At 39.8% G+C, this 22249-nt stretch overlaps 2 protein-coding genes across 2 annotated transcripts; both read left to right on the top strand.

The window, feature by feature from the left end:
- The first annotated feature begins 280 nt into the window (after positions 1 to 280).
- timm10 (translocase of inner mitochondrial membrane 10 homolog (yeast)) lies at positions 281 to 4376 on the top strand. Its single transcript, XM_031756249.2, has 2 exons — positions 281 to 506; positions 3266 to 4376. The coding sequence occupies exons 1-2, from the start codon at positions 436 to 438 to the stop codon at positions 3459 to 3461; spliced, it is 267 nt and encodes an 88-aa protein (XP_031612109.1). The 5' UTR covers positions 281 to 435; the 3' UTR covers positions 3462 to 4376.
- A 2646-nt stretch (positions 4377 to 7022) lies between these two features.
- Positions 7023 to 21869, top strand: unc93b1 (unc-93 homolog B1, TLR signaling regulator). The gene is made up of 13 exons (XM_031756443.1): positions 7023 to 7198; positions 9597 to 9713; positions 9869 to 10010; positions 10118 to 10271; positions 10355 to 10516; positions 12048 to 12177; positions 12272 to 12368; positions 13949 to 14073; positions 15735 to 15917; positions 16080 to 16353; positions 16434 to 16555; positions 16644 to 16766; positions 19217 to 21869. Exons 2-13 carry the CDS (start codon positions 9597 to 9599, stop codon positions 19460 to 19462), a joined length of 1875 nt encoding a protein of 624 aa, XP_031612303.1. The 5' UTR covers positions 7023 to 7198; the 3' UTR covers positions 19463 to 21869.
- Positions 21870 to 22249: the final 380 nt, after the last annotated feature.

The following is a 22249-nucleotide window of genomic DNA, read 5'->3' as shown; positions in this document are numbered from 1 at the left end:
TCTGCTGTCCACACACAGATGCTGGTTAATATGTACTAATAGATAAAATACAAATAGCATGAATAAATAAATGGAGACCGAAGTTTCAGAAATACAGAACAAACCAACTTCCTCATTCTGATGTTCAGTTTGAACTTGAGCGGTTTTTTTGTCCTTCATTTCCCTGTGAGGCTCTTATCTTACTTTGGAGAAATACACATTCAAACACACACCAGTAGAGGGCGCACTTCCTGCTCGCTCCGCTTTCTGCTTTTTGAATCCAACTTTATTGTCACCGGAAGTGTGTGGAGGAAACGGTACACACGTGTTTTCGTGCAGGTTTGAAGGTTACTGAAGCAGCGGTTAGTGCTCCTTGCTTGCTGTCCGGAGGAGAGGCTCAGCGGGACGGCGTGTTTGTGGATCGAGACCCGGTGTGAGCAGAACTGAAGCGGAGCCATGGATCCTGTGAAGGCGCAGCAGCTGGCGGCGGAGCTGGAGGTGGAGATGATGGCTGACATGTACAACCGGTAAAGCCCAAACAAGCTAACCTCTCAGCTAGCCACAGCAGTCTGCTGTGAAGTGTGGCGGCTTTTATGTGTCAAACTTACATTTATTTACAGTGTGCCAGAATAATGTGCAAAGATAATTACTGTTTAGTGAAGCTGAGCCTGTAGAGCTCATCGTTAATGCGAGCAACACCTGATAAAGTCAGTGTCCTGCTGGTGAAACTCATTATTATAAAGGCCCACCAGCCGGCATGTTTAAGGCAAGGGGAGGCTTCTACCAAAGGGTGGCAAGGGTTAAATCCAGTGTATTTTAAAAAGAGCTATACTGACTATAAATTAAAGACCTGAGTTAAGTGCTTAACTCACTGAATTTTCTTCACATGGCACAATTTACAGTATAGGCACAGTACGGCTGTTACTCATAATATAAAGATGTGTCCTCGTGTCATAACACAGTAATCTACTTAAATGCCGTCACTGGTGTAAGAGTAAGAGTGCATTCATTTATATGCCTATAGCTGCCCCCCGGTCATTGTCTTTGTTGTCTTTGTTGAAAAGCCCAAGTTATTTTCTATTTGCAAGAGAAGCATTGATAATGATTTGCTATGCGCCAGTGCACTGGTCAGTGATGAAATACATGTGTTGTAAATGTGGACCTAAAATGCAGCGCTCACAAAGGGTTTCTCTTTATCACGTCCACATATAGTTAAAGCAAATAGGCTGTGTTACCTGATGACAGGTGTGTGGATTTTAATGTTCTTTTTGGCTTACAAAAAAAACCTGACAAAAAACAAAAGAATTAATTTAAGCTTTTATTAAATTAAACCTCACTTTAAAATACCCCCAAAAAACAGTTAAGTGGTTTTGATCACAAGTATTTTTATACTTGGAAGAAACCTTTACAGCACAGACCTGCATCTCTGAATGAAGAAAAAACTAGCCTGGTTAATATTTATCCTTTAACGACCTTGCACAAATTATACATTCATGTGCTTTTAATAAAGTCTTGCAGTTAAAGCCCACCGAGCCCGAGTCAGATTCAGTCAGTTGCCAAAGAAAATAGTTTTTGTATTTTTTTTTCAAGTGTGTTTGGCTTGAGAAAGATGAATAAATATACGTGAGCTATGAGTTATTGGTTTGTTCAACACAGAGCAACAAACAAGCAGTTTGCTTGCTTTACTTTTTTGACTGAGGTTTGATTGGCTCTTGGCTCTCTGTCATTTTGCTGGGATTTTCTTCTGCAGTAATTTGATGGCACCCAGTTTTTGACATCACTCCATAAACCATATACTATTTTTTGTTTACATTTTGTGGATGGAAGTGAGCAATAATTCTATCAAATTCTAGTTAAAATTTTCTGAACATTCATATGATACCTGGCAACATCTTAGAGCCATTAAAGATGTCTTACTTGCCACCTGATTAGTGCTTGCTCATACGTGATAGTTCCCCTTTTGCCTTTAGCATAGATATGAAAAATTGGTGGAAACATTCCTCAGAGATTTTGGTCTGTCTTGACGTGATGGCGTCACACAGTTGTTGGACATTGTCAGATGGGCCGTTCTGTTTAGTTGGCTCTGGTGGGCGAGGCATGTTATGTTTGCTTGTTATGTTTAGTATCTTTTCACAGGAAACATTTTGACATGTCAGTAAGTTGATAATGTTTCAGATTTGGGGGATTTTTTTTCGGTATCCCAATGCTGGCAATACTTTTACAAGTATGTTGTGTAAAATAATGTTTTTAACAGTTTAACTGTTTCTTGTAGTTCACCACAACAGTGACAGTAACTGGGTCTTTCGGGCAGTTAGAGGTGTTCGTGGCTTATCGTCAGCCTTGTTGCAGTTTTTTGAATTCTGGGGCAGGATGTGAAGAACCTAACCAATAATTTTAGTCGGGTTAAAGAAATAATCCACTGAAATGTAATTTATCAGAATTAGCAGTAAGGCCCTATCAGGTCACCACCCCTGTGTGTCCTAAGGCAAACGGTGATGGTGACCTGCAGAAGGACCTTAAGGCTTCTTCTGATGAGCATGGTGTTGTATTAAAAGACGTTTGGCTCGATGAAGTGCTTTTGGATAGACTCATTCAGCACCATGAAATGAGAGGTTGATGACTTTCATGTGAAATGTTTTTTGAGTTTGGTCTCTTTGTGAATCTCCTGCAGTGAAGAGGAACTGGGTTTAATGTCCGTCGGTGGTCATGTGGTGTTTGTTGGGCAAGGATGTATGAAATTCTGTCCTCGGGGCTTATCCCTGTGAAGACTTTGAGGACAAAGGAAGTAATTAGTTGCCATTTAACTTTTTGCTAGTTCTGGTTTGAAGTATATAATTAAACTGAATCTGTGTCCCTCCGTGCTCTGATGGAGGATCTGTGTCAAAACTGGGAAGCACATTTCTGCTGTGACATGAACCAGAATACATTTTATTTGCAGAAATTCTAAATGCTCTTCTTAAATGCACCTTTTCTTGACCTAAAAGTTGGTTAATTTAACATCTTTAAGAAAAGAAATAACTGTTATATCAGATAATGTGAAAATATGAGTTTTAAAAGGAGAGTCTTTAAATTCAGAGCCAACTTTAGGTTCACAAAAACAACTCCAGCAGATGGCGCTGTTCTGTTTTACTAAGTGACTGTTGTAAGCAAGTCATAATGGGACCCCACAATAAGGTGCTTATGCATGAATACATCATCTAGCAACAAGTTTGTTATGTTTTAAAAATGTCTGTATCATCACTCTTAATACTGAAGAATCTTGACTGTTTCCTTCCTTTCCTCTCAGAATGACTAATGCCTGCCACAGGAAGTGCGTACCGCCACATTATAAGGAGGCAGAGCTGACCAAGGGTGAGTCAGTCTGCCTGGACCGCTGCGTGGCCAAATATCTGGACCTTCACGAGCGGCTAGGACGCAAGCTGACGGAGCTCTCCGTCCAGGACGAGGAAATGATGAGGAAGGCGGCTGTGGGGAGCGGATAGACGCTGATGAAGAAAACAAAGTGGAGAATGATGTGGGATCAAAAGGTCATGGGGATGGGGTTAGCATGTGTGGCTTCAAACAATGAGAGACTTGTATTTTAATTAAAGGGTGGGAAATTAAAAAAAATAAATAAAGTGTGAAGTTAATGCTGTCGACGGTCCGCTGAGAGAAACTGCCTCTTCCTCAGAAACCTGGTGGATCAGCAGCATAAGGACACGTTGAAACTGCTCACAGTGGACCAGACACTCTGGATCTTTTCCACTTTCTGTATGTTGAGCCTGGACTCTGGAAGTCACCTGAAAATCTGACTGAAAAGGAGAAAGGCCTCTGACGCTTAACATCAGAAAGCTAGAAACCAGAAACCTGGTTACATGTGACAGGTCCAGACAAATGCAAAGAATCATTCAACTTTAATCTTTATGTCAATTCACCCTTTGAACTGGGGTCAGATTTTTCTTGTTTGGTTTTGGAAGGCACTGAAAGTAAATATAGACTCTTTGCAAAGCTGCAGTTCAACCCGTGGAACTAGTTTATTTACAGTTGTCTGTCATGCAGACATGTCAGTCCTGTGCAACACCTCAGAAACAGCGAATCATGGGTCAGGGCTTGCACAGAATTCATTATGGGCTGAGCCAAAATGTCTTTTTTGTACTATTCATGGTTTACTCTTTTGACCCTGGTTGGTTCTTTGTCATTAACAGCTCAGATAAAAAAATAACAATGCCTGAATTTTGCTCATTTTGTCATGCTTGTGTAGACTGTGTTGTGCTGTGTGTCAGTGGACCATGTTTTAGTGTGTGTGTCTCTTTTTCTTCATGTTTAAACCACAGTGACACAGCTTTTCATCTGCACCGCAGAGAAGCTGCACAGTGTGCTGTTAACTCTAATAAAGCGCTGTCATCATGTAGCCTAGCTTCATGAGTGTTGGAAGTATTTATTCTGGCCCTCACACGAGGTTTGTGGCATGGTTCGACTTCACTCTCACGCAGTATGTGGACAACAGAGTGTGTGTGAATGAATATACAGTAACTATAAGATGATATACAATGAAAGCTTGTGTGATTATTACAGATACAACACGATGTTTTTCTACATTTTGAAAAAAAAAGGTTCCCAAATCTTTTGGATATATAATTTTTGTAATTTTGCTGCTGTACACCACCATCGAAGATCTATAGTTTATTGCAGTTGTTGAACTTCCGTTTGGTACTTGTTCACTGGAACTCTCAATATGAAAGCCGATGAGATGTTAATGCAAGTGGAGGAGGCTATTATTGAACTGAAAAAAACAGACTAAACCTATTGGAGAGCTAAAAAAAAACTAGAAAAATTTGCATTTCCTGCGAAAATGCTGTGTGGATGCCTTAACGCTGAAATTGTGTGCTGAAAAAGCTGAAAAAGATGAAAACTTGCAAAAAGTTATATGGCGGTGAAGAAACTGAAAATTCTGCTGAAAACAGGTGAAGAAGCATAAAATGTTTGCTGAAAAGTGATGAAAAGCCAAAAACTTCTACTGAAAGGGGTAAAGACAGAGAAATTGTTGCTGAAAAAAAACATCGCCCTAAGCAGGATTCAAACCTGGCCCTCAGGCAGCAACTCATCTCACTGAGCCAAAGTCATTCTGACAAAGAAGAGGTGGAGAGACTGACAATTCTGCTTAAATGAGCAGAAGCTGCTGAGAATTGTGCTGATAAGAGGTGAAAAGGCTGAAAATTTTGCAGAAAAGAGGTGAATCAGCAGAATTTCAGCTGAAAAGAGGTAAAGAAGCAGAAAGTTGCGCTGAAAAGAGATGAATCAGCAGAATTTCTGCTCAAAAGAGTTTTTTCTGAAAACAGCTGAGATTTGTGCTGATAATAGGGGAAAAGGCTGAAAATTGTGCTGAAAAGGGGTGAAAAAGCTTAAATTTGTGTTGAAAAGAGTTAAAAAAGTTTAACTGTTAAGTGAAAGAAATGTTGCCATAAGCGGGATTTGAACCCGGGCCTCCCAGTCTGAGAACGGATGCTCATCTCACTGAGCTAAAACACAGGTCAACCCGGCAAGGAAAATCTGTGAGGCCACTGATAATATGGCAGAAATGGGCAAAAAATATTGCAAAAAAATTCAATATCTCAAAAAGTATAGAGGTTATGAGCACCAAAAGTCATAGCCGGCATTAGCAGAAAGAGCAGAATTTTTTTTAAGTTTGAATGGCGAAAATCGGATAAGAACTGAGGGAGTAGTTAAGTGCCAAAAAGTGTACGGAAGCAACTAGAATAATATAGTGGAATAAAGAATAAAGAGAAACAGGAACTCAATAGTGTGGAAGCCCTTTAGGGCATCCACACAATTACTTTAGGCAAACAATGTGGAATGCACTCGTCACCTCCAAAACACTAAAGTTCTGATACACCACAGAAGACAACTGCTTTACAATTTCTAGCCAGGCAGGACGCTCTCAAGGAGGGAGGCTGATTAACCGTATCTACAATCAAGAGATGCAGATGCAGAGGGTTTAAAACATGAAGCAAACCACTGGTTACACAAGAACAGGAAGGCTAGATTAGACTTTGCAAAGAAACATGTCAAAGATCCTGCAGACTCAAAATAAAAAACCTGTGCTCAAAGGAGAGACACACCTTAAGATCTCAAGTACTGCATCATCTGTCATACATAGTGGAGACAGTGTTATAGCGAGCATGTATGGCGGCCAGTGGAACCGGGCCACTAGTGTTTATTTGTGACCAATAGAGCATGCTTTTCAGTTACTGAAGGCAGAGAGAGCCACAAACAAGCAGCAACCGAAACCGGCTTTCAGCTTTTTATCCATAATGCAGGCAGTGTCTGGATCTAAAGATCTTTCTCTAGAATAAATAAAGTTAGTGCATTTTTACTCCTGTGTACCAGCATGATGTCACCAGAGCAGGAACAGCAATGCATGTTATTTTTTTATTAAATGTATAATTAATGAGTTCACTGCAGCTTTCGCACTGTGCAAAGCCATCTGGTGGGTCGCTCTGAATCAACCAAACCGAGCAAGTGTGAGACATTGTTGCTCCCACCGCTCAACAGAACAACACGTGTGATGTTATAACAGAACTGCAAACTGCGCAACTGAGACGGAATTATAATAACCGGTGAATTTCAAAGGATTTGCTTCAGTATTAATTTTATATATCCGCTTTCCCATGCCCACTCCATCCCCAACCCGCGATACCGCGCTTAATAATTCATAATCATTCTTAAAAGTCCCGACACACACACACACACACACATGTCTGGTTTGTTATCCTCGTGGGGACATCCCATTGACATAATGCTTACCCTAACCCTAACCATCAAAAATGAATGCCTAATCCTAATCATCAGCCTAAACCTAACCATACACTATTTGTAACTCTGACACTAAAATCACATTTTGAGCCTCAAAAATGCCTTCAAACTCGTGGGGACGGGCATTTGGTCCCCCATAGGTCCTCACAAAGATGCCTAAACATGTACACATACACACACATACACATGGAGAGTGAAGGGGGCGTGTTTCCTAAAATCGTGTCTGTGGCTTTAAGAGAAACAGGCACCAGTGAGGAAGTGAAGATAACTAACTTTCGTTTCCTCCACGAAACTTTTTATTTATACTGCACCTAATTTCAGAAAGGAGAAGTAACGACAACAGGGTCTGAAAGGGACACAGGGACGGGGATGTCCGTGTGTCTCTGTCCCCGTCTTCATTCTGCTCCAGCCCCGCTCCACTGACACGGTAAGTGAATTTCAGGGTAGATGGCAAAACACGGTCGTGATTGTTTTATGAACGTGGGTTTGACTGATAACTTTGAAACGCTGAAAAGTCAACAAGACCTGGATGCAAACTGCCATGAAAGTAATAACAAGGGTCAAAGAAATCTGAAATAAGGGGTTAAACGCAGTTACACCATCCCGCACGTTTTAACTTTCATAGTTTCCATACTGGGAAGGAAAAGAGAAGTCAGGCAAACATAAGGCTTGTGAATGAGTGTGAAAGGTTAGTTTGTTAACACAGACACGCTTTTCTGACGATAAATGTGTTTTGCTGCTAATATTTTTAAAGAAGATGCATCACATCTGCTTTTATAAAAATGCAGTTTATAATTCTGGTTAAAAGTTTCAAAAAAGTCATAAAACAAACAAAAGACACTTCAGTAATTATTACAGGAGAAGGGGGAGTCCATGAACTGTGAATGGTAACCTATAATAGTAATAAGAATAATATTAATTATGCAAAAGAATGTGATGTAAATACAATTTAAAAGAAACAAAGGAACACTTCTTGTAGGGCCACTTCTCCTATGCAAGTTAATTTTCTATAGTTGGGGGTTTGACTCACCAAGTAACAACTTGATTTGGCAAGTTGTTAATTCAAAAGTAGAAACCATTACCACTTAACAACTTAAACGGGGACTGAGGAGTGAGGCCACAAAGTGACTGCATGTATTTACACTTCTGTTATTGACTTGTTGGCCTTTAATATGTGAAACATATGTCAAATGTATCCCTCATGAATGACGTCATTGAGCTACAAACAACATTCCTGTCACAATGTAGAAGCTGCTGTCGGTTTTTGGCAAAGCGACTTTTATATATCCTTTATTTATCCAGTTGAAAAGCCTCACTGAAAGGAAACATGTTCTTTAAAAAAGTGATCTGGCCAAGAGGGCAGCAGAAACTGCAAAAATTTAACATAACGGTTGTATAAAGAGAGTTCAATAGAATAGGACTTTAATCGTCATTGTACATGCACAATTAAATTATGGATACTCCACACGAACTATGCAGGAGTATATAAATAGTAATAGTAAACAGCAGAGATGTACAGTCCAGAGGAATCTATACAAAACAACAGAAAAGCACAGTGGCCAAAAAAGACTGGGTTGGTTATAATGTAGCTACAATAACGCAGACTCATAAAGATACTTGCAAAACAGGCCATTTCTTAATTTCATATATAACCCCTGTGTGATTTCTGTTCACCAAAGTCTTCCAACATAAGTAAAGACATTAGACATCAAAACAAATTGGAAACATTGGAAATCAGTTTTTGGCACAACACCAGAACTGGTTGAAAAGGTCCAGCATAGAATAGTGGACGGATTTACAAGCGGCAAAATTGCAGTGATGTCATAAATATCACCAGCTTTTTATAAAATGCATTGCAGTTTGTGGTGTGGTGATTCCAGTATTACTACAGAGGCATAACAATGTAAGAAGAGTTGAGAGTATTTAGTTAGTTTTAGTTATTTAGAAATGCTGCAGTTGTTTAGCTCCAAAAACACATGTGAAGGTTTTGGACTTTTGTAGCTGCACCGTGATCGGCACGCGTAATAAACGTGCAGCTCACGGTGCACGGGAAGGTCAACCTGCCACACACTACTCATCTTTTTTTTAATGTTTCATTAAATGTGAATATGTTGTTGGACTTTTACGTATAATTATTTCACTTGAAATAAAAACTTGCATAACATAAGTTAAACAGTCGCGTGTTAAAGTATTCATTCAGCTAGTTTTTAAAGTAAATGAAAATATTATATCCTGATGTGAATGTGAGTAGCCCCTTATCTGAACATATCCTCTATATAACTGCCACCCCTATTGTATGATTTCTTAATATTTGTATTAAAATAGCTTTTCAAGCTTTAAAAGGTTTTGGCTCTTTGTATTGAGAAACAATTAAGAGGAAGTGTGGCTTCTGTAATGCTACAGGGGAAAAAAACTGCTGAATCGTGACAATAAAACATTTATGCATTTTTCTGAATTTCAACACAATCTCACTTTATAACGTGTTCAGTTTTAAAGCTATAAATACATGTGCTAAAATTAGCCAGTTATGTTTTGTCTCAGAGTACTGAAACCAAAAATAAATGAACAAAATACTTAAAAATAAATCAGAAAATGCATCTAAACTGATTTGGAGTCAGGCGTGTTTAATACAACTTTATAGTAATTACACTAATGATATTTACGTCTGCAGTTAATTTGATGTTGAAAACTTTAAGCATCTATAGAGTTTCGTTCATGTGCAGCAGCTTGAAAACCACGGTGGCTGCAGGTGGCCGATTGGTTTCGATGATGGCAGAAGGTGCAGTGAAGTACTAATATAGCGTGCTGCTTCTTCTGGTTACCAGATGGAGGCAACTGCCGATGAAGCTTTGATCCCTCATGATGATCAGTTTGTAGTGCCTCCAAATGGCAATGTGAACGAAATGCTTAATGTGGACCACGAAGACAACATGCAGGGCCAGGTGAGCTCAGCTGATTTCAGAAAACCTTCATAAATCCAGCTTCTCTGGTTGTCAGTTTCAGAGTTGTACGGATCAGAACAATCCTATTTTAATTTGATAAACACGTCTCTGCCTCTGCTTAAGTGTTGCATAACTTTTTGTCCTTCTTTCCTGAGATGGAGGAGTTTTTGGGCCCACAGGCAGATTACAACGAGGAGGAGGAGGAGAAGAAATACTATCGAAGGAAGAGGCTGGGAATCATCAAGAATGTTGTTGCAGCCAGTATTGGAGCCATGATTGTGTACAGTGTGTACATGGGTGAGTTTCACTGAAGGTGGGGTGCTGAAACTGGCAAACCGGCACATACAGACAGGGTAACTTGAATACTTGTGAACATTTACTGTACCTGTACATGTGTGCAATAGGCCTCCTGCAGATGCAGTTGATCCTCCACTATGATACGACCTACCGTGAGGTAAAGTACAGCAACCTTGGCCTGCAGGACATCGACCAGAAGATGCTGATGGGGATTAATGTCACACCGATCGTAGGCCTCCTGTACACGCCTCTCCTCATCAGGTAGCGACATCAACTTACGTTTCAAAACATGTCTTTATATAAATGTCCCTGCTCTTCCTTTAAACACCCCGTCTCACATCCAGGTTTCTAGGTACCAAGTGGATGATGTTCCTGGCTTCGGGGATCTACGCTCTCTTCGTCTCTACCAATTACTGGGAGCGTTACTACACCCTCGTTCCATCGGCTGTGGCCATCGGTGTGGCCATTGTGCCCCTGTGGGCCTCCTTGGGAAATTATATCACACGGTAAGAAAGAAGAAGTAGAAGTTTGGGTGGGAGGAAATGTTTCCTTAACCCTTGGTGCTTCTTAAGATTTAAAGAAATTAAAAAACAAACAAACAAAAAACAAACCAGCCCAAAAAAACCCAAAACTGTAGTAACTTTTCAGGATATTCTGTTCCAGTGCTCTGAGAGGGAAGTAGAAACCTGCTGCTCCTCTTGCCTCATTCATTCTTTTAAAAGCGAGCCAATCACGGGCCTTTTAACAGCCGATCAGGTAAAACGATAAACTAGCAGAAAGAGCAACAAAGTCTCCATGGGAGGCACAATACAATATTGTAGTGGGCTTTGTGAGCAGACTTTTAGATGAGAGAGGACGGTTGAAATCTCAAAAAAAAAAACAACTTATAAAAAAGGCTTTAGTGCGGCTCTTCGGTTCATTCTCTGTGAGAAACACGCCGTTTCAGCTCCTCTCTCCAGTCCTTTATTGCAGCTTTCGTCTGACTTGCTCATGAGCAGAAGGTTTGAACAGCAAGTGGAGGCCTCTGTGGTCACAGCCAGCTCCATGTGTCATAGTGACATCAAACAGCCAAGACTACAATAAAAGTGTTTAGAGCAGTCTGAAGCTCTAAACACTTTTGGCTACCAGGAATTATTTGTTTATATGCAGACATCATTACTTGAAACTAAGTGTTTATTATGAGTAGCTATAGTATTTAACAGAGCGACAGAAGAAGATCTCAACTGTAGGCAGTAGTAGAGCTCTGTAAAGAACATTTTGCTATTGTAGTTCTTCAAGCAAAAATGGGACTCTTGGAGTTTTAGAGCCAGGCACAATTTTCCTAGTAGCTAATCGAGCAATGCTCCATATTGCTGCTAGATGTAAGGTCTAATGTTTACATGTTTCATGTGGATGATAAGACCTGCTGCTCTGTGAAGACACTGACAGTTAAAAATACATTCAGGCTGAAGTGGACTGTAGACAACTTTCAAAGAATACCCGCCCCTACTTCACGTGTCCCTCCGGCACAACAAAGCTCTCAGAAAGCATCATCGAGTGAGCATTTTTTAAAATGTCTTTTCACCGACAGATGTAACAAAACCTTGTATCAGTTTAATCAATGGCAGACTGAAAGAACAATTTACCAGGCTCTTTGTTGTATTTCTTTTGAGCCGTGCTGCACTGACTACAAGCCGAGATCTTTTTTCTGTATTGATCTTTCTTTTTATTATAAATGCTGCTGGCAGAATCCTTTTTTTTTTTTTTGCTCTGATGTGTTTTGCCTTTTATGAAGTCGCTAAATCCGAAAAGAGGAAATGTGAATGTAAAGCTTGTTCTCGGGTTCTTTACACCTCTTGAATATAGACCATTTATAGGGCAAAGCGTAGTTGTTAAAGTGTGAAACAGAGACACAGCCTATGCGGTTTTGTAGCATAGATCTATTTAAACACTTCATACACAGAGACAAGGGTCTCGTGTGATTAATTGAAGATAAGTACAAAATAAATACCTCTAAATTTGTTTTCTAACACCATAAACACTCTCACATGTGTGCAGGATGGCACAGCAGTACTATGAATGCGTCAACTACAAGGAGGAGCACGTGCAGGAGCAGAAGAAGCTCCCAAAGGGAGCGTGCCACTGCTATATCATCGTCTTCCAGTCGGTCTTTAACATCATTTTCAATGTAAGTCTTTCAGCTTTCCCTCATTAATGATTTCATTAATATCATACTGTTTGCTGAACAAATGGGCAAACCTTTTTCTTTTCTTCTACATCAGCTGAGTTTTGTTTTCGCCGAGTTCCCCATGGCCTTCGTCCTCAACAACGTTTACCTCCATGACAACCCCCACATCCTCGCCCAAGTGAAAGTCTGCGGTAAAGACACGTGCCACCTCACTTCCAGTGGCGCCTCAGTACAGATACACCACGATAAGCTCGGGACAATAAGAGTTCAATTTACTTCCATGTTAATAGTGAAAGGAAGAGTACGGGAAATAGGAATGTTTATCAACTTTTCAACTAAATCCATCATCATTCCAAAAAAGGAAAAGAAAACAATCTATCCTGTTAATTGTGAGGCTGTCATTTAAAACCAGTTAATTCATGTAGCTTTTTCTATTTATAACAAATTATATTTTAGGGATTTTAACTCCCATCCCTGCTTTTTATTTTGTAAACACACACGAGGAAGTCCATCAGTCTTCCCGTCTTACTCTTTATTAGTTCCCCTAGTGCCTTGTGGAGTGTTTGGAGGATTCAGAGTAATCATAGACAAACACTTTGTTGCCCGAGTGTTAATATTGGCTAGGCAGAATGTAATTATGGAAAAAGCTGACACAGCCACTTTATGTTACCTGGTTTAATCCAAGTACTAAAAGTAAAATTACACACTTCTCTCAGAGACCAAACCACAGCCAAACCTGGAGGCTCGTTATCTCACCCGGTGCTGGAAACAGGTTGAAATATCCACATATTGTTCTGTGTCTGCTGGATTTGTGAATTTTCAATTTCAAAAAGCAATAAAATGTCAATTTGTATTTTCAACTTTCAGTGCAAATTTAAAATCTGATGTTCAGTACTCAATCTTATCTACAAAGACTGCTAGTGATGTAATGATTCAGCCTAATTACTCCACATGACAATGATCCCTGCACTGCCAGTGCAGAAAAAATATACCTGGATAGAAAATCACAGTCACGGACAGGTCTGCCCAGAGCCTGATCCTCAACATTATTAAAGCAGCGTGGGATCATCTTGACAGAGAAATGAACAAAAGGCAGAAACAGCTAAAGTAGAGCTTTGAATGTCCTTCAAAAAGCCCACAAGCTAGAACTGTTCAAGCTGTTTTTGCCTTATGCAGGTTCAATAAATTGCTACATGCCTCTAAGATTTTTGCACAGTACTTTCAGTACTATTTAAGCACCTTGATTGCAGCTGCTTTTTTAAAAATCAGCATTTACCAACTAAACAGGTGGTAAATAAAAATAGTTGGAGTTATTCAAAATGAAACTTAAAGAGAACTTAATGAGAAACATCACCAACTGACAGGCTGTGTCACTGTTTCCCCATTCAGATGTTTTCATTAAGAGGAAGTAGGTTTACTGGCTAAAACACACACATTTTAACAGTAGGAGGAAACAGAACTGAGGTAGAGGATCACACGACTGTAGCTGACCTCTTCGAATTACATCACAACTGCATAAAGAACTGTTTTCTTCAGTCTGCAGCTCTGTTAGGTTTTATTAAATCAGCATTCCTATCTACCTTTCATCCACTCAGAGACTTTTAAAGCATTTTTGTAATTTTATAAAGTACGGATGCAATAAAAGTAAAGTCTGTAAAGTACAGTTTGTTCCTTAAATGTGCAGACAGACACTTTAACAGTCTGTAGGACTAACACAGGCTGTTTGGCTGACATTAGTTATTTTCTAATTTCTTTCCTGCCCCTAAACCAGGTGCTAAAGTCACCGGATTGATCCCTGGCTTCAACAACACCGTGCTGAAAAAACTTCCAAGCTCCATGCTGCTCATCAAAGTGGAGAGCGTGCTCATGGGCTTCGCCTTCCTCTCCATGATCATTGTGAGTTCTCTTCCTACACAGGCACATAAACACGTGGACTCGAGGTCGGAGGTAGTCAGTTTGTTTAGGTGTTTGTTTTCTAATTATCCAGACAGGCTTTTGTATAATCTGTGTCGCTGTTTCCTGTTGTGACGTTCTTGCAAAACAACAATAAAACATCAGCATTAAGTAGTCACTAGACAAGCATATAAAACCAAAACAAAGAGCAAATTACTGAGAGAAAATTGAATTGGGTACCCAAAAATGCTCTGATGGAATTAACACAGAGCTGAAACGGTAATCTTATTCTTATAAATCCCTGTGTACATCACTTTCTCATTAAAAGATAAATGTAAAAATGCTCTGAGGAAACCATTTCAAATGGAATTACATGTGATAAAAGACTTGCAAAGTTTTCTTAAGAATGTTTGGATTTACAGAGAAGAGAAATTAATTCTTAGATAATATCAAATCTTTATAAATAAAGGAAAAATTAAGCCTTTTTCGAACCTGTATTGATGTCTAAAATATGTGCGCAGCTGAGAACCTCTCTCACAGTTAGCACGTGTAACCCACGAGAAGCTATAAATATTCAATAAACAAGACTTTCAGATTGATGTTATAAAAGAAGTCACAGGAGAGCTACCATAAAGAAAGCTGCAAACTATGAAGCCGTTAACAGAGATGCAGCAGAGCGCCGCAACTCCAGGCATCCTTTAAGGCCTGCGTTAGTCTTGTAGCAGAGTTGATTGGGACATTCATCAGCTGTAATTTTTGTGCTTGAATGTTCCATATGAGTTATTTTACAGTATTCTAGTATTGTGAGCTGCACATTATGCCATATTGTGGCATCTTTTGCCCTGCAGTGTTTTTGCAGGGTGATCCAATCAGACGTTTTGCAACTGTTCTTGTGGCTACTTGCAAGATGTGAACAAAGTACTGGAAAACACCTCGTAAGGATACTCAGAGCTCCGGTATTAACAGTCAGCGAATTGGGATTCTTGCTGGGAAGCTGGCATCCATTTGGCTTAGAATTTGTTCAATGAACTGCTAGAAATGATGAAAGTGATGAGACTGTAAAACTAAAACAATAAGCTAATAGATGCTAAAACACTTTTTGTCCGTCTACTATTTGGAGGCAAAATCCTCCATGTTTAACACTTTTCACTGACTTTAGTCTGTACCAACTGGGTACCAGCTGCTAGTTTAAGAGCTAATATTGCTCTCAGGCGTCTGTTGTGTTTGTTCTATTCTTAGACTTTTTTAAAACCTCACCATGGGACAAAAACAAACTGAAGGGGCGATCGTGGCTCAAAAAGCTGGGAGTTCGCCTTGTAATCAGAAGGTTGCTGGTTCGAGCCCCGGCTTGGACAGTCTCGGTTGTTGTGTCCTTGGGCAAGACACTTCACCCGTTGCCTACTGGTGGTGGACAGAGGGCCTGGTGATGCCAGTGTTCGGCAGCCTCGCCTCTGTCAGTGCGCCCCAGGGTGGCTGTGGCTACATGTAGCTTGCCATCACCAGTGTGTGAATGGGTGGATGACTGGATGTGTAAAGCGCTTTGGGGTCCTTAGGGACTAGTAAAAGCGCTATACAAATACAGGCCATTTACCGCTTACCTTGAAGCACAAGCTCCATTGAAAACGATTCTGAATAAAGTGATTTCTGTGTGCTGCTACTCACAGTTCCTCGGGCTGTGTGGGGCTGCCTACCGCCCAACAGAAGAGATCGACCTTCGCAGTATAGGCTGGGGAAACATCTTTCAGCTGCCTTTCAAACACCTGAGGGACTACCGCCTGCGACTGCTCTGCCCCTTCTTCATCTACAGTGGATTTGAGACGCTGTTTGCCATCTCTGGATTCACCCTGGTACTAAACTCATGCAGATTGTCTGTACAGTAGTTTAAGTTTTTTAAAGAGAAACGGAAATACAGGGTGTAGGATTTAAGGATGTCATGAGAGAAAGCAGACTCGTGAATCAGGACATAAAATGTTGAAAGAATGTATCTCTCGCCCCTTCTTTCTCAACAGTCTTACGGTGTGTGTACTTTGGGTCTAAATAAACTGTGGCTTCTCATCGTCGTCTACGGCCTCTCCGCCTCCGTCTTTTCCTCCCTCAGCCTTTCCCTCTTACGGCTTCCACGCTGGGTGTGTCTCATCAGTGGTGCTTTTGTGCATGGAGTGCTTGTCGTGGTTCTCATGGCATTTTCTCCAGAGCCGAATCACCTCAAGTATGAGGGCCCCCTACTGGTGATCTCTGTGCTATGGGGACTCGGCACCGCCCTGAACAAGACAGGCGTCAGCAGTGAGTATCATCCATGGTCTCCGTGTTTGCATGTCTTCAGCTATGACACATGACAACATGAGTTCCTCTGTGTGTTCCAGCCCTACTCGGGATGCTGTACGCTGAAGAAAAGGAACGCCTGGACTTTGTCTACACCATCTATCACTGGTGGCAGGCAATCGCCATCTTTATAGTCTACCTTTGGTATGGTCTTCCTATGAGGGTATGTGACTCAGTGTTTATGTCGTTAGTTTTTCCCTCCATTTTTTTGTTCCTATTCTAACCTATTTTTTTCTTCACTTTCCTTTAAGGCAAAACTTTCCATACTACTAGTCACTTTGTTGCTGGCTTGCTGTTGCTATTGGGTGATGGAGCGTCGCCTGGCCAAGAGAGTGCCATTCAGACTGCCTCGCATCCCTCGGCCGCGACACAAGGTAACTAGTCAGTCCATCGAGGATCAATACATGAATGTGGTCTTTGTAATAAGCCCTTTTCAAACATGATTTCTGCATGTTTTCAGGAAAATCAAAGTTGTTTTGTCACATTCCACACAGCAGGAGATTTTGTCCGACATGTTTTCTCTTCGGTAAAAAAAAAAAATTGGTGGCACCTGATTAGAGCACGCAGAGCGGTGGGGACATGACAAACTCAGTGGGAACCTTGAGCGGTTTCTTTGCTCACACAGTGTGTTATAGTCTTTACCTGAAGTATAAGGTGACACATGGTGTAACATAAAGAGTGGACACTAGCAAACTTTAAGTCAGAACTAATGGACAGGCCTCTCCTCTGCTATAAATCATTGTAAGTCAACAAGTTATATAATTAAAGAAGGAAAAAGGGGAATAAAATAAGGAGGAAGCTACGTAGACTTCAGGGTCTCCAAGGCTAGATCCCTGGACCTCTGGACCCCTGCTCCAACACCACCACCAAAACCATGAAAAAAAAAAGAAATCGGAGCTCTGTGTTAAAAACATAAAAACATCGAAGACTATAAACTAATTAGGCTCTGCTGCTAGTCACAAACAGAGGAAAACAGTTGGCAGAGAACGTGGCAAAGAAACCCTACCAAGCTTCCACATTCTTACAGGCAAACTTACTCAAACATAAAAAGACAGCGAAGTTGCCTAAAGTTACGATTAAAGGTCACGTTTTGAATTTTACTGGGCTCATCCTGAAAACACAGATCACAGTGGCCAAACCGTAAGGAGTGCTTTAGTAGTGCTGGATCGAAGCACAGTTTCATTAATGAGCAGAATGCTGATCAGCTGCAGCACTCAGGTGTGGCAGGCTTTTCTCATTTCTCTAATTTCATCTCCTCTGTCCTCCATCCGCCTCCTTGTCACCTTGAAATGGGTCTCAGTACATCATGCTGGAGGATGCTTCAATTCCTAAAATCCACCTGAAGGGCAGAGGCTATAATTGAAGATGCACACGTGAAGTGTTTTCATTGTCAATTTATAAAACAGGCACTGGCACACAGCTGGAATATGCAAACCATGGCCACAGGGGCACTCTTTAAAACCTTGTATTCATATGCTGTTTCAGTTATTTAATGTCATCAGACTCTGTGCTTTTCATAGATTCTGTGTGCGTGGTTAAAAGATCATTCAAAATCTTGTCACATTGTGCCATGTTATCAATCTAATTAAAAGTGTCCCTAAATATGAAACATGTTCTGAGCACTGTTAAACCTCACGTAATAAAATACAGCTGTAGCAATTTATTATGCAGCTGGACCAACTTCATGTTTAATTGACATTTAATTGACTGTAAACTGAAGCTACGCAGCGAGGATCTCGTTTTGCCACCTGACTCCAACTTCTCATGTTCCTTCGTCAGCTCTTCGACATGAGAGGAGTCGAGTATGTCGACTTTTCTGTGGACATATTATAGTGGCTTTAAGATATATTATTTTAGATTTAAGATATACTAAGATATTATACATGAATCAGAATGAAAATATTCTGATTGATCTGAATTTTTGGTTTTGCAATAAGGCAGCAGGCAAAAAATAGTCTGTTTAAAGAAGATTGAATACAGTGTTGTTTATCAACTACACCACAAACTGAGCAGTGACGCATTTTCTGCACGAGCTGTCATCGTTTCTTTAGATTTCAACAACAATCAGAGTACTTCTGTGATATTGAACTGAACATATCATAAAGGTCTCTGTGGGCCTTTGGGAGGTGACTGTGTTTGAAAGCAGACAATACAGGCAATTAGTGCGTGTTACCGTATCTGACGACATCCATACATATTCCTGTATTTCTGATCATCTGAAAAAAATGAAACCCTAATTAAGAGGCAGCTGATTATTTTTCTTATGCTCTGGCTAAATTTAGTTTGGGGCAAGCCAAAAACTCCCCCATGCAGTCTGTAAGAACTTTTTCTTTGAAGAGGAATGAATAGATATAAGCTCATTATGTTTTCCTTTTTTTCCTTCATTTTCTTTTGTAGAAAAAAAAAATCACACCAAAGGCAAATTAGTTTTTCAAACATAGTTTACAATTATCTGCAAATGTATGAGCAGCATTACCCATGAAGATGTCCTATAGGACAATATCTGAAAATAATATTACATGTCTATCAAGTCCGTGTCACCGTTTAAACATGTGTGAAGTCACTGAATACACATAGTTATTGTTACATTTGCATTATATTCAACAGGCTGTTGAGAGATTGTCTGATTACATAAGCGTTTTATATAGGTAGAACATAGTGTTTTGTTATGGGGTTAGAATAGAATTGCTAAAAACTGATTTGTCCTTCTTATGGAAGAAGGTAATCCAAGGATCAGTGCATTTTATTGTGAAAAATGCTACGGCATACTAAGCTAGAAACGTGTTTTGACATCAGAGCAACTAATTCAACTTTTTGTCCTCAGGTCAAAGGTTACCGCTACCTGGAAGAGGACAACTCTGATGAGTCTGACTCGGAGAGGAGCGAGGAGGACGACGGAGAAGACGAGAGGGAGGAAGACGACTATGATGTAGTGCAAAATTTGGACGGGGAGGAAAGGGACCAAGAGGGTTGGTATCAGGGAGCTAACTCACCCAGAGCCAGGAGAAGAGGAGCCGAGGGCCGTGGACAGGAAGACGCCCGTGTGAATGAGAGCGGCGGAGAGATTTGAGAAGAGGAGAGGAAGACTTAAAATAGCACTGGATGCTCTTTTTTTCATTAATATTTCTGTAACTTTGGTTTGTTTTTCAGTGGAAAATGTAAAAATTAAGAAAAAAGCCCCAATAGTTTATAGTTTTCTAACTTTGAAGGAACGCTATAGGTAACTGCTTAACTGAAATTACAGTCATCAATAAGAAAAGTACACCGGCTTTAACGGCTATATTGTTATAATACATCAGCACATTCTGGATAAAACAAAAAATTCGAGTCCTTTTTCTTTCTATGTAAACCGGCTAACCAAATGATAAGTGCAGAGAGCATTTCACTTCATCAGAATTTGTTGTTTATTATTGAAAAAAAATCTGCATAGAAAGACTTGAAAGCAAGCGACAAAATGAAGGAATTGATTTTCTGAGTTCAATCACAAGTTGAAGTGTGTTTTGATAGAAAAACAAGCCTGCCTCTTGTAAGCAACATAAAAAGCCCCATATTTGTTGTTTTAATTCCTTATAATTTCAGTATTTCATTTAATAGTGTTTGGACATTGGTCAGAGAATCTGGAATCACACAAGGCATTGTCAGAAGCTCAGAGGACTGTCTGCTGTAAGATGCAGAAGATGAGCTTGAATATATTTAATGAAGTGCAGCATTTAGCATCTTTCCTATACATTTAAGAAATCTAAAATAATATTCAGAAACAAACAAACAAAAAGGGCTACAGCCACATGAGCTATATGCTAACATTAGCATGTAGCCCTGCAACATTGCTTGCTGCGTCTTGGTTTGTAGCAGCTGATACGGTGGGTATACCAGACACTAGTTGCATAGTGCATGTTAAAGCTGAGAGTACATTAGCATTGTATCTGTGAACTTTGCTCTGCTAATAATTGTTGTTATTGCTACAAGTTGCTGATTAGCCGAAGACAATGCTAAGTCCAGATAAGGTTCATGTATTTTAAAATAGAGTGCTACATCATTCTGACAGGGGCATTAGATGAAGGGTCAGAGATGTCAGTCAGAAAATTAAATTAAAAAAAACAAACACTCATACATGACTTAGTGTTTTGTACATGTCAAAACAGTAAAGGGCCAAATATGCTTTTTGAACCTGCATACATACAGTATCATTTCACTAAAGTATCAAAGGGTCTAACATAGAAACCTTTTTGCTCATGCAGTAACTGCTTTTTTGTGCTGAATGATTATTTCTAATGACAGCTACACTCCCAAAGATGTGAAAGTGTAGGCTATTTAAAAGACGGATGTGAGTGCCTTGAAGACTTGCTTTGTTAGTGGAGTCCTGTTTAGAGCCCTCAACTCAATATTATAATCATAGGCATCGTCATGTTTTTATGTTTTCTAAAAAAAACTTGTGACATGACAAGCAAGAGGTAGATCTGACAAAGAAACACTATGGTCGTAAAGTAGGGACTTGACACAATGTCTCCACACCCTAAAGCTTACTCAGTCTATTTTAGTTTAAGTATTTTTACAAAGTGAACATCATGCTGTATTAAATAAGATTTGAAAATAAGACTTGAAACTAGAAATTGACTCCATGAAATTATCAGGAAAGTGTTTGCTGTGGTCACAAATGGAGTGAGCATTACAGTCAACTTCTTTCAAATGTTAATATATCGGACAATACTTTGGAGCCAGAGGAGTCACCCTCTACTGGCCATAAGAAAGAATACAAGTTTAAGGCACTGCGGTTCCTCTGGACTGAAAACTGAAGTCTAAGTTAAACTGTCATTCAATCTATGGCTGGTTTGCCGTCATGTCATGCAGAAACACTTGCTGGAACTTCACCATCATAAATTTCACCTGTCAACTATTTGCCCTTTAAAAATGAGGGAATTCTGCACATCACTGTGCAGCCTTTGCTGTGTATATATACCAAAACTTTTTCTTATTGTGTCTATTTTACTTAAATGGGTTTCATGTCTTTTGTTTTACTTTGTATTCATGGTTTCCGAGGTGACTTTAGATTTACTTGACAGCACTCTGTATTCCCTAATCTTTCAGAACCACAAGCCTAAATGTTTTCATACAGAAACCTTCATATCTCTATCTATCTATCTATCTATCTATCTATCTATGTATTTGTGGTTTTCTATAGTAGTTTTGTATAGTAAGGTTGGATGTAATTGAACCACAGCTTCTTCTTTTCCAGTCATCAAGGTACAGATTTCTATTGCAACCAGCTGTAGGAGGAAGGAATGTAATCAACATCCTATGGTGGACATATAACATTTAATTTAACTTTATATGGGATTGTAAGTGTTTTAGAGAGCTTAGCTGCGTTATTGCCCTGCTGATGTTGTTCAGTTTATGTAATTTCTGACCCTGAGAATGTATTTTGTGCTTTTCTCCAGTATAAACATGCAGTTTTAAGTAAAAAGATGTGCTGAATCGAACTGTTGTTGACTGTGATGTTTACGTCTGACAGGCGGGTGGTGTGTTGTCAAAGTCACTGACTTTATATTAAGGTAGTGGTGACAGCTAGAGTCATTACCATGGAAACCTGAAAATGTAACCAGAGTGTAACCAGTACAAGGAACAGCAAGACTGAAGTAAATTGGTTTGCAATTATTGTCACACAGAAATATTTTTATAAATAATAGGCTACTTCAATGCCACATGAGGTATTCATCACTCGTCAGTCTGTCCACAGTTCACAAGAATCACTGCTCCTCCTACAGTATTGGGCAGAATTTAATCAAACCTAAACACAACTGTCATCTAAAGTTTATTTGTTGACTGGGCACGAGTATCACTACTCATCCTAGATTATAAT

Source organism: Oreochromis aureus, linkage group 6 (assembly GCF_013358895.1).
Source record: "Oreochromis aureus strain Israel breed Guangdong linkage group 6, ZZ_aureus, whole genome shotgun sequence".
Lineage (NCBI taxonomy): Eukaryota > Metazoa > Chordata > Actinopteri > Cichliformes > Cichlidae > Oreochromis > Oreochromis aureus.
Note: the sequence above shows the minus strand (reverse complement) of the source record. Positions and strands in the feature narration are given on the sequence as shown.

Bases quoted from the DNA above. Each gene is read 5' to 3' on its own strand.
- timm10 (XM_031756249.2), top strand. From the start codon at position 436: ATGGATCCTGTGAAGGCGCAGCAGCTGGCGGCGGAGCTGGAGGTGGAG. The intron at 507-3,265 runs GTAAAGCCCAAA...CTTTCCTCTCAG, and splicing joins ATGGCTGACATGTACAACCG to AATGACTAATGCCTGCCACA.
- unc93b1 (XM_031756443.1), top strand. From the start codon at position 9,597: ATGGAGGCAACTGCCGATGAAGCTTTGATCCCTCATGATGATCAGTTT. The intron at 10,272-10,354 runs GTAGCGACATCA...TCTCACATCCAG, and splicing joins TACACGCCTCTCCTCATCAG to GTTTCTAGGTACCAAGTGGA. The intron at 16,556-16,643 runs GTATGTGACTCA...CTTTCCTTTAAG, and splicing joins GGTATGGTCTTCCTATGAGG to GCAAAACTTTCCATACTACT.